Genomic DNA, 14687 nt, shown 5'->3' on the forward strand with positions numbered 1-14687 from the left:
AACTTGCATACATTTCTGATGGGAGGACAGACTGTTACAACCACTATGAAAAACAATTTTGCTTACCTACTGAAGGTGAAGATAAGCAGTAATTCTATGACTAGGTTTTTATCAAACGTAAATGGAAGCATATGTGCACCAAGAATCTTGGACAAAAATGTTCAAATCAGCAAGATCCACAATAGCTTCAAACTGGAAGCCCAAATGCTCAAATCAATAGAAAAATGGATAAGTTGTGGTACTTCACATAATAGAATATTATACAGCTATCTGTACCTGAAATAACTGAATGACTCGCCTATGCAATTTGAGTGAAAGAAGCTAGACACAGAGCACAGATATATGATGTATACAGATGTACATAAAACAAAGCTATAGAATTAGAGGTTATAACCTCTAAGGGAAGGCAGGGAGTGATGATTAGGAGGAGGCATGGAGGGGTGTTTCTAGGATGTGGACATATTCTATTTCTTGACTTGGGTTGTGGTTACATAGGTGTACCTGTTTAACAATTAATTTCCTGAAATTAACATTTATTTCCTATACTTTCTCTATGTATATTTTTCAATACAATAAAAATTAAACAAAAAGTAAAACCAAACCAAACCAAAAAAAAAAATCTGGCTGTATTTACTCTATCCCTAATTCAAAGGGTTGGAATTATTTTTTTTCTCAGCAACATCATAATACATCAGCTAAAACTTTGAATGACTGAAGATTTGGTTTGAAAAGTCTTATTCTCACATCTTTTAAGTACAAAAATATTAGTTTTAGAAAAGCATAGGGTTCATTTACATTGATAACTCCACCTCCATTTTTCATCATGCATGCCCCAAGAAACATAATCAGTCCCTGGTAGATTGAGTCCAGATTTCTCAGCCTGCAGCAGGTGGCTCCATCTGAACAGTACAAAATTATCTACCCCTAACTGACAACCCAAATATCCATTGCTACCAGATTGGCTTCTAGCCAATCCTCATTTACACTCTTATCCACTTGTGACTGTCTTGTTTTTATGCCCAACAATCTAAACTTTAGGTCTTCTTCAAGAATCTGTTCAAGTCCTACCTCCTCTCTGAAACCTCAAAAATTGAGTATATATGTTATATTTTCATATATTTTTGGTTTGCTTTATCTGTTCCAATACATTTTAATACTTACCTTTCCTAGTGCAGCTACTATGGTACGGCATTCACTTAGAGATATGGTAAAAGCCAGATAAACATCTGATATCTCTGTGTAGATATATGAGAAGCTGGAGAGTAAGCAAGTAACAGAAAACCAACTATTCTTCCACAGCCCCTGAGAGCATTAGTGCACTGAAGCCTGCTAAGCTCCAGACAGAAGCTGAGCAATTTGCAGGCTGGGTATTTTCATTACATACAATGTGGAGTAAGAACTGACACACAAATGTAGGAGCAAAGGACAAAATTAAAAATAGGAAGACTTGGACTATACTAGAAGTTTAAATGCTCAAACACATAGAATACTTTTTTGAATTCCAATGATTTCAGGAAGATACTTTAATCATTATTTGAGCAAATGCTACCAATAAATCTTTAAAATTATATGAAAAAGTCTTCTTCAATACTTTGGGTATGCTAGTTATCTCTGATAAGGCAGACCTTTTAAAATAAACAAACAAGTAAAGTGAACCAAAAAATGCCACAGTTTAATGACTGGCTCATCTCTGAGGACATTGGTAATCCAGTGTGATGTGACAAATTAATATATGGTACCCGAAACAAAGAACAATTAGCAAATATAAGAATTAAGTTTATTTATAACTTGTTACCAGAGCTAATAAAAAATTAGCCCATTGAAACAGAATATCTCTAATTCAAGTATTATTAAGTGAAACCGTATTTACATTGGTCTGCTCAAGACTTCAGCAAACACTGGCACATGCTATCACTCAAGCAGTCCTCAATGAAACAGAAGATCCAATTAACAGGGTAGTGATTCCTACAAGGGACATTAGCAGTGTTTAGTTTTTGTTGAAAAGTGTATGTCACTGAAATATTAAGTTAAAAACCCAGAGAAATTTCAACATACGTGAGCTTTGTGATAAGGGTTGTCGTCTTTGATTCCTGGTAAGTATCTACGCCTTCCCAAAATGGTCTGAACAAACCCATCTCTTTTACAATTCTTCACTGTCTCTCTCATGAAATGATTAATCCCTACAAAGAAAAGACAGAAGTATTTATTACCAAAGCACATTTTCAACTTCATTCACTAGTTTCAATATAGTGAAAAATAACAAAGCCCCATCATGATTCTTAACCCTAATATCACATTATCAAAACCTTGCATATAAACTTTCATTCACTTTTTGCAGATACAGAAAGTTAGAAAAAAAGGGACTTTAGAAATGATATAATCTAATGCTATCTTTGTTTTTTAACCAAAGACAACAACAACAAATATGAAACTAAACTCCAGAATATCCTTTAGCAGGTACTAAAACCTAGGTGGTTTTACTCCAGGATCTTAAGACTACTCCATTGCAACTTTTTACAAGTTTGTTATTTGATCATGTTAATCCTCTTTTACATTTTGATCTTACTGTTTCCAGTTTTAAAACATTCTAACAACCCCTTGTTAGTATATAAACTATGATCCAAATAAGACCTAACAAATTAATACTCGAGTTATAATAAATATTTCATTGGAAACATATACAACACACTTCTTAAAATTAAAAAGACTGTGTATAGTGTCTTTTTCTATTCAAACACATTCACATCCCCTACATAAGCACTCATCCTTTGCAATATAGTCTATTATTATGTCTTAGGGATCTCCAGGATGAATTCTTTGCTCCAGGTGGGCCAGTCTCTTCACTGCTCATTCCTGTCTCTGAGCCAAAGAGGTTCTTTTCTCCTGGAACATTCTCTATACTCTTTAAGACATAATCAGGTCTGGAGACTGTGTTGATCTATCTTTATTCCTATGTGCAATTTCTGCTTTGTCACAGCTCTGCTCATTGTAAATAATAAATATTAAATTCTCCCAATTGAAATCCCTCACCTGAGGATGTCTGCTGTGGCTGGCACAGAAAAGTCATCTGAGGAGACTGCAGGTGAAAGGAAGGAGAGAAAACCCTGCCAAGTAAAGCTGAAGGTGTTATGTGGCCACCAGCATGAGAATTTCAGAAAGCAATCAGGGATTTCTTTTTCGCTTTAAGAATTACTGTGATATTGTCAAATAAACAGAAAAGGAAGAGATTCAAGAGATAGCACCTCAACAGATTTTCTTAACCTGACTCCTCTAGGAGGCTTTCAAATATTCAGAGACTGCAAGAAACTACTTTAAAAAACAACCAGTTCTGAGATATAATTTACATACAACAAAAGGTACCTCTTGAGGTTAACAGTCTGCTGTATCTTAACAAATGTATACACCCCCATTACAGCCACTACGCGAAACGAAATGTTTTCACCACCTTTGTAGTTTCAACTTCAAATTCTCACTGATCTGTTTTATGACACTGTGTTTTAGTTTTTCATGTTCTTGAAATTCATAAAAATGTTATGCTGTATGTTCTCATTTGTGTTTGCCTTCTTTTGCTAAATATTATTCCATTGCAGAGATACGCCAGAATTTCTTTATCCATAATCCTGTTGATAGACCTTTGGACTGTTCCCAGCCATTAGCTGTTATGAATAAAACTGCTCTATCACATTCATGTTCAAATCTTTGAACATATGTTTTCATTTTGGGGGGACAAAGACCCAGTAGTAGAATTGCAGGACCATATGGTTAAGTGAATATTGAACTTTATACTGCTTTTCAAAGTGATTGTATCATTTTACAACCCTACCAGCAATGTAAAAGAAATGCAATGTTTTTAATTTTAGCCATTCTATTGATTTTGTACTGGTATCTTTGTGGTATTAATTTGCTTTTCCCTGATGACTAATGATAATAAACATTTGATGTGGTCATTCATCTATTTTCTTTTGTGAAGTGTCTGTTCCAATCTTTTGACCTTTATTTTATTGGATTGATTAACCTTTTTAGTCCTAGTTAGAGCTCTTCATCCATTCTGGATGCAAGTCCTCTGTTAGATAATAGGAACCACAAGTATTTTCTCTTTTGTGGCTTGCCTTTACATTTTCTTAATGGTATCTCTTATCAATGTTCACCTTTTATGGATAATTTTGTGTTAATTACCACCTAAGAAATCTTTGCCTACCTTAATGTCACAAAACTTTTTATCCTGTTTCCTTCTGGAAGATACATAGTTTTAGCTTTTGTCTATGCTCCATATCAAGTTAATTTTTGAATACAGTGTGGATAAAAGTTGAAGTTCATTTTTTTTCCCATACAGGCATCCAGTTGGCTGTTAACAAAACCATCTTTCCTCCATTGGATTACCAGGGCAACGTTGTTGAATATCAATTCATCATATATGTATAGGTCTATTTGTGGACTCTTTATTGTGACCCATTTTTCTTATTTCTACCTTTATGGCTATCTTGATTATTATAGTTTTATAATCAGTTTTGAAACCAAAGAGTATAAGTACTCAACATTGTACTTTTCCCCACAAATTTATTCTAATTATTACAGACCCTTTGAATTTCCATAGAATTTAGAATCAGCTTGTCAAATTCTAAACAAAAGCCTAATGGAATTTTGATTATAATTACATTGTTCAATATATATATTCAATATATTGTTATCATCATAACAATATTGTGCCTTCTAATTAATTAACATGGTAAACCTCACATTTATCTAAGTATTCTTCAATTTTTCTCAGAATTGTTTTGGAGTTTTTGATAAAGTCTTGAACACACTCTATTAAATTTATCCCAAGTATTTCATGTTTTTTTGTGTGATTATAATGATTCTCTTTTTACTTCATTCACTAAATATTTATTGCTAATATATCGAAAAACAACTGATTTTTACAAATTGACTTTGTATGGTGGGATCTTGCTAAATTTAGTTATTTGTTTTAGCAGTTGTTTTTCTAGAGTTTGTATTATTTTCTATAATAAAGTTTTCTTGAGGATTAGGGACACGATTGATTATAAAGAAGCATAAAAAACTTTTTGAGGTGATAGGATGATGGTTCCATATCTTGGTTTGGTGTGGATTACATGACTGTGTGCATTTGTCAAAAATTTATAGAGCTGCTGTGGCATCTTACTACACTGATGGACAGTGACTGCAATGGGGTGTGAGGGGGGGACTCGATAACAAGGGTGAGTATAGTAACCACATTGTTTTTCTTGTGAAGCCTTCATAAGATTGTATATCAATGATACCTTAATAAAAAAAATAAAATAAAAAATAAAATAAATTTATAGAGCTGTTCACATAAAAAGGGTGAATGTTATTGTATGTAAATTATACCTCAATCAACTGCCAAAAGAAGAGATAATTTAAAACAATGATACTCAAACTGCTCTATAACAGCAATTGTTCTCTCAGAGTTTGTGATACACATAATCAATGGTTTACTGTTTCAGATTAAAGCTATCTAAACCTAAAGCACAAGACAATTTCAAGATTTTCTGAGATAGTCACAGCATATAATATCATATATCAACTACATTTTGCTGTTCCATTTTCTGTCCCTGCTTTTACAAAAAAAAAGCAGGTTAGTAAATAATCATAATAAGGTTAATGTTATTTACCTAATAGAATACCTGGTGAAGGCTTCTGATTAATAAAAACGTTAATAGAAAATTCTGTAACAAAAATTTTTTAAATCAATATGCTACGGAAATATAGTTGAACAGAGTAGTATCTAGAAGGTAACATTCAAGGCTTCTTCACCTGTGTATCTGGATTTGAAGGAGTCAATGTAGAATGCAGCATCATTTTCTTTAATGGCCATCTGCTCTCCCAAAGATTTAGCTCCCATTCCATAAATGATTCCATAGCAAATCTGAAAAGGAGTCATCACACTCAGGAGGTAAATTAAAGGTCATAAATAACATAAAATGTGAATATAAAAAGTCTATTAAGATTGAGATTTGGTAAAATCTCTTTTTATTTCACAGCAAGTCAAAGTAATGATTAGATCTGATTTTGGTGGGTTAGATTCACAGAGGCTGATATCCAATGAACATTTTTGCCTTTTAGCAAAACTTGGAGGAAGAGGGGTCAGAATATGAACAATTATGAATGTGTGTGTGTTTTAAGAAAATAAGCCTATTGATGATTTATTTCTGACTTGTCATTTACCCAACAAGTCTTCAGAACAGCTTTCTATTCCTTATACTACCTGATTAACTTTTGCTTAAGAAGTGTCTGGAAGTCAGAAGCATTACAAACATTCCTCTCCTGGTGCTTGGATAGGACTAACAGAGCAGGAAACATAAGCTTCATGGCTGGATAACAGGGAAGACTTCATTGGAAATAAATGTCCTCTTCACCTCACAGCCACCTGAAATCCCACAAATGCAAAATTCATCTGAGTCAAACAAACTCCTGAGGAAATATTTGGAGAAGTGGACGCAAATGTCTAAATAGGTCAATAAAGGGACTCTGATTTAATAGTAAGTATTGCCTGGGTTCAAATGCTAGTTCCAGCACTTACAAGATGTATTATCTAACACAAGCTACCTAAACTTTTGGTATCATGATATCTTCATCTATAAAATGAGGATAGTAATACCTATATCATAGGATTGTTAGGATTAAATGTGTTGAGGAAAATGCCTGACATACAAAGCAAGTTCTTTATAAAAACTGTTGAATAAAACTTAAAAAGATAATTTGAAAAAACTGATTATCAGAATTCATATATATATATATATATTTATGTTTTGTTTTGTTTTGTTTTGAGCAGTGAGAAAGCTTTATTTGATAGTATGCACTTAAGAAACGGAAGTGCGGGTATACTGAGAGAGGAGGCATGCTCAAAGTTTGGGGATTTTTTTTTTTATGGTATCACTAATATACAATCACATGAGCAACATTGTAGTTACTAGATTCCCCCCATTATCAAGTCCCCACCGCATACCCCATTACAGTCACTGTCCATCAGCATAGTAAGATGCTATAGAGTCACTACTTGTCTTCTCTGTGCTATACTGCCTTCCCCGTGACACCCCTACATTATGTGTGCTAATCATAATGCCCCTCAATCCCCTTATCCCTCCCTCCCTGCACACCCTCTCTAGTCCCTTTCCCTTTGGTAACTGTTAGTCCATTCTTGGATTCTGTGAGTCTGCTGCTGTTTTGTTCCTTCAGTTTTTGCTTTGTTCTTATGCTCCACAAATGAGTGAAATCATTTGGTACTTGTCTTTTGCCATCTGGATTATTTCACTGAGCATAATACCCTCTATAGCCCCATCCATGTTGTTGCAAATGGTAGGATTTGTTTTCTTCTTATGGTTGAATATGCCATTGTGTATATGTACCACACCTTCTTTATCCATTCATCTACTGATGGACACTTAGGTTGCTTCCATTTCTTGGCTATTGTTAAGTAGTGCTACAATAAACATAGGTGTGCATATGTCTTTTTGAATACAGGATCCTGTTTTCTTCAGGTAAATTCCTAGGAGTTGAATTCTTGGGTCAAATGGTATTCCTATTTTTAGTTTTTTGAGGAAGCTCCATACTGCTTTCCACAATGGTTGAACTAATTTACATTCCCACCATCAGTGTAGGAGGGTTACCCTTTCTCCACATCCTTGCCATCATTTGTTGTTGTTTGTCTTTTGGGTGTTGCACATCCTAACTGATATGAGGTGATATCTCATTGTGGTTTTAATTTGCATTTCCCTGCTGATTAGCAATGTGGAGCATCTTTTCATGGGCCTGTTGTCCATTTGTATTTCTTCTTTGGAGAAGCACCTGTTCAGATCCTCTGCCCATTTTTTAATTGGGTTATTTGTTTTTTGTTTGTTAAGGCACATGAGCTCTTTATATATTTTGGATGTCAATCCATTAATGGATATATCACTTATAAATATACTCTCCCATACTGTAGGATGCCTTTTTGTTCTACTGATGGTGCCCTTTGCTGTACAGAAGGTTTTTAGTTTGATATAGTCCCACTTGTTCATTTTTGCTTTTGTTTCCCTTGCCCAGAGAGGTATATTCATGAAAAAGTTGCTCATGTTTATATTCAAGAGAGTTTTGCCTGTGTTTTCTTCTAAGAGTTTTATGGTTTTCATGACTTATATTCAGGTCTTTGATCCATTTCAAGTTTACTCCAAAATATTTTTAATGTAGTAAGACAGTGAGTGGTATTCTGCTTTTTTTCCTTTTTTTTGTTTTTAATACATTAAGATGAATTTTTTTCCTCCTTTTTCCTTTTCCTTTTTGGCCTTTTTATGCTTTATTTTGTTGTGACTCCTACTTTTTTTTTAACTCAGATATTACATAGTGTTGGCTGAAATCTCAGGCAAGACTCAAGGATTAGATCATTCAGTGCATGGAGATTAAGGGCACAAAAATTGGTACAGCATAAAAACTATTAAATTTTCCAAGACCTTATTATACAGAAGTACTATCATCAGTGGATAAGGGTTCAAGTTATGGGGTCAGAATGTCTAAGCTCAGGCCTTCTGAACTTACCCCAGCTCCACCACTCATACCTGTATAACCTTCCACAAATTATTAGCTTTCTGTGCCTCAGTTTCCTCCTATATAAAATGGGAATAAAATAATACCTGTTTTATGGGTTTATTATGAGGAAAAAATTACCTATTTTTACCTGGGGTTTGATTCTTGCTAAATGTAGGACCCCAGAGGATATTTAATAAAGAGGACAAAACTGGCTTTCTATATGGTAGAAGAAACCAGTGCTGGTGCTAAAAAGGCAGAGGTAAGTGTTTCATGCCTACTGAGCCAGTCAAGAACCACAGCCACAACTAGAAGCATCAGCACAACACTAGCAAAGCAGGATCTTACCAGCGTGGCTGGTGTGTGTTTGCCTCAGCCAACAGCCCTACCCTCTTGCAAATGGCATCAGATTTCCCACAGGTTATGCAGCAAGGTAGCATCAGTGTGAATCAGGCCAGGACATGGTGTAAACGTGGCCTCTGACTCTCTGGGCCTGACAGAATTCCAGGAGTAGGAACTAACATGAAAGGCCCACTTGAAAGGCCCAAGGGCAGCGTAAGCTCCACAGGTGGATTAGCTAACCAAGGCCCTCAGAAAAATAAAATGCTATCAGTTACAGTTATTAGTTACAACCCACAACTCAGCAATATTTACTTTTCAAAGAGCATTTAGGATCACCTTTCTATAAAAAGCACTATGGTTCAATGCTGTGTGAAATAGAAAGATGAAAATATGGACACTTATAAATTAGAGAGAGATTTAAAAACATACACACATATATAATAACTACCACCACCACAGTATCTACCACTAATGCATATGTCTTTCCTGACACTAAGTGGCCTCAGACTAAGTCTGATTCTTTCTGCAGACCCTATATTCGGGAAGTATAATGAACGCCATGAGACAGGATCAGAAGAATGTGGTTTGAAAGATCCAAAGATGGAGAAATCATCCCTCAACTATGAATGACCAAGACAATATTTTAATTTTTTTGAATCATTAAAATTCTCTTCATTTATGTTCACTAAGATCACCTGCTTTGCTTGTTGCCTCAGATCATCCCCAACAGACTCTGGCCCGACCATCTTCCATTCAGCTGCAATACTCTTGAAAACATCAGCTCCAGTGTTCAATACTTGAATGAGACGATTATCTTGGGATAAATGAGCTAAAATCCTCAGTTCAAGTTGAGAGTAATCAGCAGCTAATATTAAACCACCTGAAATAGAAATGACTTTAGAAAAAATGGTACAAAGACAAACCTAAGTTTTGTACAATTTTGATCAGGATGACAGAAATTGAGTTCTAACATAAATCATGTGCCCAAAAGTTAAAAGCTCACTCTAAACATGATGCAATTCACTTCTGTAACTTAGATCACTTTTTATTCCATTTAGATTGCAAGCATATGTAATATGTGTAAAGCCACCCCTGACCTCTGCCCCTTAATTATTGTGGTTAATGCTTTCTTCAGTATTCCCACAGCTCCTGACACAGAAACTAAAATGGTTCTGTCATGCTCTACCATGTAGCATCTGAGCCATGAGGGATAGAAGACTTAATTTTCTTTGCATTCTATAGAAAACCTTGCATAGTTCCTGGCATATAATAGGCCTTCACATGGTTACTGAATTAATGAACTAATTAATTAATGGAGAAACTTGTTTCTAATGCACACACATTTTAAGTGGGCTAGAGGGAAATATGTGCTCTGCTTTGACAATAACAAAGAAATCCCATGAAAAAAATCAAGTGCAATCAAGCCCAAAGACTGCTGCACAGATTACCCGCACACAGATTAAAATGGTTTAAGTTCAAATTTTTTTACTGATAACACAATTCTGTAATACAAACACCTTAAATGAAAAAAACAAGGCACACGATAGTGTACATGAAATGCTTGTTTTTGTGTAAGAAAAGGGGATGAAAATATTACATATGATTTGTTTATACCTGCATAGAAAATACTAGAACAATATATAAGAAACTCACATATGTAGTTACCTGTAAGAGTTGTAGATAATAGGGTACCTAGGACAGGGAAGGAAGCAAAGCTTCTCAATATGTACCTTTCATATATTTTGATTTCTGAACTACATGAATGAATAACCAATTCAAAAATATACAAATACTGACTTTAAACCAAATAACCATAATTTTAATGGCCTTCCTGCCATAAACAAGATAAAACTGGGCAAAATATATGAAATAACTGTTTTCAGATGTAGGACAATGGGCAATGGAGGACTATAACCCTGAGAAGTGGGGAGCAGAGGGGAGATAAGTGGACCCATGCAGCTACCTCAGGTTTCAGAATGGAAGCCCTTTCCAGAGTGTTCTGCTGGGAAGGAGAGCTGAAACAAAGCCCCAGTGTCTCTCTCTAAGCTGAGGAAGCAGAGACTGGAGCTTGGGCCTACTGAGGCATCTGGAATTTGGGTAAATTTGGAGAGAAAGGCACTGTGCACAAAAGGAGCACCAGAAATATGCACAGTAATCCTTTTGAATTTTTGACCAAATGCAAAGCTGTGCAGGGAGAAAGTTCAGGGTACCAGGCAAAGAACAAACGCTAAAGAAATAACTATTACCAAAGAAAGAACTACCATCACATAGCTGTCAGCTGAACAACTTGAAAAACATCCTCTTAAATGTTGAGAGATGTTCAAGCTGTGACCAGACTGAGTGGAGACCTGTTGAACACCTTGAGCACTAAGTAGAGCCCCAGCAAGGCCACACCACACAATCAAGGCTAATTTAGCCCTGGAATAAGGGCCACTCTAAACATCTGTTAACAAATCATTAAAAATGCCAAAATGATCAAGCTGATGTGAAATTATATGCCAGAAGAATAATGGAACAACCATAATGTCCAGTAAATGGTAAGAAAGATAATAGACATAAAAAGAACTGGGAAAATGTAACTCTGACTGGGAGAACACAATCAACAGAAAAATGACCCAGCAATTACAGAAATAATGCAATTTTAAATGGCTACCATAAATATGTTAAGGAATTTAAAGAAACATGAACATAATGATGTAACAAATAGTGAATTGCAATAAAGTAATGAAAAAATCAAATGAAAATTCTAAACTAAAAATACACTATCTAAAATGTAAAGTTCACTACAAGGATGTGACAGCAATTAGACACTATAGAAGAAAAGATCTCTGAACATTAAAGCAGTCAAAGCAGTCAACAGAAAAAATTTATTGCAGCACAGAGTATAAAAAGAGAGAGAAGAGAATAAAAAAGAAAAGTCTTCATTAATCTATGGGACAATACCAAGTAGTATCACATACATATAATTTGGAGTAACAGAAAAAAAGGAGAAATAGGGACAAAAAATGGTACAAGGAATAATGGTTGAAAATATTCCAAATTTAAAGAAAAATATAAACACATAGATTTAGGGAAAAAATTAAGCTCAGGAAATTCAGCAAATTCAAAAATCCCAAAAAGCAAAGCATGAAAAACTATTCAGACACTCCCAAATCAAATTGCTAAAATCAAGTAACAAATAAATTTGAAAAGCATCGAAGGAAAAGATACATTATGCTTGGAGGAATAGCAAGAAAAACAGTGATATACTTCTCATCAGAAATAGTGCAACCAAAAGTTAATGGAAATATATAATTAAAGTGCTGAAAAGGAATATTTAAAGCAAAAAAAAAAAACTAGAAATCTATGTCAAATGAAAATATCTTTCAAAAATGAGGATAAGATAAAGAAATTTAGAGAAATGGAATGCTGAGAGAAATAAATCATTGTCAGTAGAACAAGAGACCTTAAAGAAGAACTGTGGGTGAAGAAAAATGAAAACAGATAACTTGAGTCTACCGCAAAGAACAAACAGTGCCAGAAATGGTAAAAACCGGGCAGATAGAAAGACACTTTTTGTTTCTTGATTTCTTGAACAGATAATTGAATATTTAAAGCAAAAAACAATAACTATGTAGCAGAGTTTATAATAGTCATGAATTTAAATCTACTACAAGAAAGGAGAAATGGAAAAATACTCTTTACGCTATGTAGTAATATAAAATTATTTGAAGATAGACTACAATGTAATGCATATTGTAAACTCTAAAATATCTAAGATATATTGTTACTAAGACAGCAGAGGAAGTAAAAAAATAAAAATAATCTTTACTAATGTTTTAAAACAGATCAAGGATAGAGCAAATAAAATACAAATAATACAGTAGTAGAATTCAATCCAACCATGTATCAGTAATTACTTTAGATGTACATGGACTAACACTATATTTAAGTGGCATAAATTTTCAGATTGAATTCATATACATTAAATTTAAATTAACTTAAAATTTTAAAACAAAAGTGGTATAAAATATTGTTACATGAAACACAATTTTATTATTTAGATAAGAGCAAATTGATGGATGAACAGAAAAATTAAGTATATACATACAATCAAATATTATCCAGCCTTAAAATGAATGGAAATTCTGACACATGCTACAACATGGATGAGCCTTGAAGACATTAGGCTATGTGAAATAAGTCAGGTGCAAAAGGACAAATACTGTATGAATCCACTTACATGAGGTACCTAGTCAATTCCATAGAGACAGAAAGCAGACCGATGGTGGCCAGGGGCTGGGAAATGGCAGAGGGGATTCTGTGTTTAATGGGTACAGAGTTTCAGCTGGGGAAGATGAGAAAGTTCTGGAGACAGATGGTGGTACCGGCTGCACAACAATGCAAATGTACGCAACGTCACAGAACTAAAATACTTAAAAATGGTTACAATGGCAAAATGCTGATAGTTCATATTTAAAAAGCAAAACTGAAAATTGCCAAGCAGGTTATGGTATCATAGATCTGAATTCACCTTTCAGAATGTAAGTTTCTGACAGAATTCAAAGAAATTCAGATGTTTAACTGCACTCATCCAGACCTGCCAAGCTGGCAAAAGATAAAGGAATAAATATATATACTAATAGTTGGGATGATGTGGGAGTTAGAGCATGACTTCCAAATGCTTGATGACAAAGAGGTTTGTAAATAAAGTCCTGAAAGGCCAAGGCAGAAGGAGGATGGCCTTGGGGGTTACCTAAGCAACAGGAAACATCAGCATGAAGAAGAGGGAGAAACAAAAGAGCAAAACAAATCAGAAAGAGAGACCAAAAATTGTGTCCTTAGAGGTCAAGGGGGGACAGATATTGAGGAAAGTGAGGGTTAATATGCAGAGCTCAAAGAGGAAGAAGACTAACAAAATCCACTGGACTTGGCAGAAACGTTTGCGACCACCTTGTTAAACATGGTCTCAGCAGACTGCTGCGATGAGCACACACCCCAGAAGTTCCCACAGAGCAGATCATGAAGACAATGATCAGTGACTGTCACAAACTGGCCAACACAAAGAGTGAAAACAGGCTACCCTGCAGAGAGGAAGGATAGGGGGACAAATGCCTGCTTCTGCATCTTACTCATAATGCAGCCTCTATCAGCGCTCTGAAAGCCATTCCCACCACCTGAGAAGCCCAGGAAACGATAAGCCGCCTCACCCGGGAAGGGCACGAAGGCATGTCGCATGCTGATGGAAAACGGCATCCCTCTGTCCGAGGCTCTCTCCTCCGCCTGCGCCTGGTGCCCAGGGTTTGGGCCACAGCCCTTCTTATTTCTCCCTCTGTCATGCAAACAACACCATCAGCTGGACATGAAGCAGTCTCAAATATATGAAAATGGTCCAATTTTTCAATAAAATCAGTATTTCATTATAAGAAGCTTAAAACCTTTATTACTCAAAACTCACTTTAAAGCTTAAAGATACTAGACTTTTTAAGTAAACGTTCAATTAAAACACGAAGAAATTTCTACTGTAGCCTTTCCCACAAACTGCTTCTGAAATAACTCACTGACATTTAGCTCAAATCAATGAATCTCTTTGACCATACCTAATATAAGTTATTTGTGCTTTTTATTCCTTTTGTATGTATATGAGGAGGATAGGAGGGGGGATATTCCTGACATTATTAAACTCTTCCCTTTAGTCTTGAATTAAATAAATATATTGTGTGGGTTGATTTAATTAGTGACCCAGTTTTTCATTCTTTCTCTATCAACTAGCTTCTTTATAAAGTCAAAATTTGAAAGGACAGTGGCTAGAATAGAAATGTGTATGT

At 35.0% G+C, this 14687-nt stretch overlaps 1 protein-coding gene across 9 annotated transcripts in view; it reads right to left on the minus strand.

The window, feature by feature from the left end:
• Window positions 1–14687, minus strand: part of POLQ (DNA polymerase theta) — a 144942-nt gene that overhangs the window by 17775 nt on the left and 112480 nt on the right. For 4 of the 9 annotated variants that reach the window (XM_057503105.1, XM_057503110.1, XM_057503117.1 and 1 more), the window contains 4 exons: window positions 14070–14191; window positions 9576–9775; window positions 5794–5905; window positions 2056–2180 (listed from right to left, as the gene is read on the minus strand). In XM_057503105.1, the coding sequence (XP_057359088.1) occupies window positions 2056–2180; window positions 5794–5905; window positions 9576–9775; window positions 14070–14191 (559 nt within the window). Of the gene's footprint in view, window positions 1–1870; window positions 1966–2055; window positions 2181–5793; window positions 5906–9575; window positions 9776–14069; window positions 14192–14687 lie in introns of those variants that run through there. The other 5 variants (XM_057503106.1, XM_036883430.2, XR_008998040.1 and 2 more) reach the window with 4 other exon arrangements.

This window comes from Manis pentadactyla, chromosome 1 (genome assembly GCF_030020395.1).
Source record: "Manis pentadactyla isolate mManPen7 chromosome 1, mManPen7.hap1, whole genome shotgun sequence".
Lineage (NCBI taxonomy): Eukaryota > Metazoa > Chordata > Mammalia > Pholidota > Manidae > Manis > Manis pentadactyla.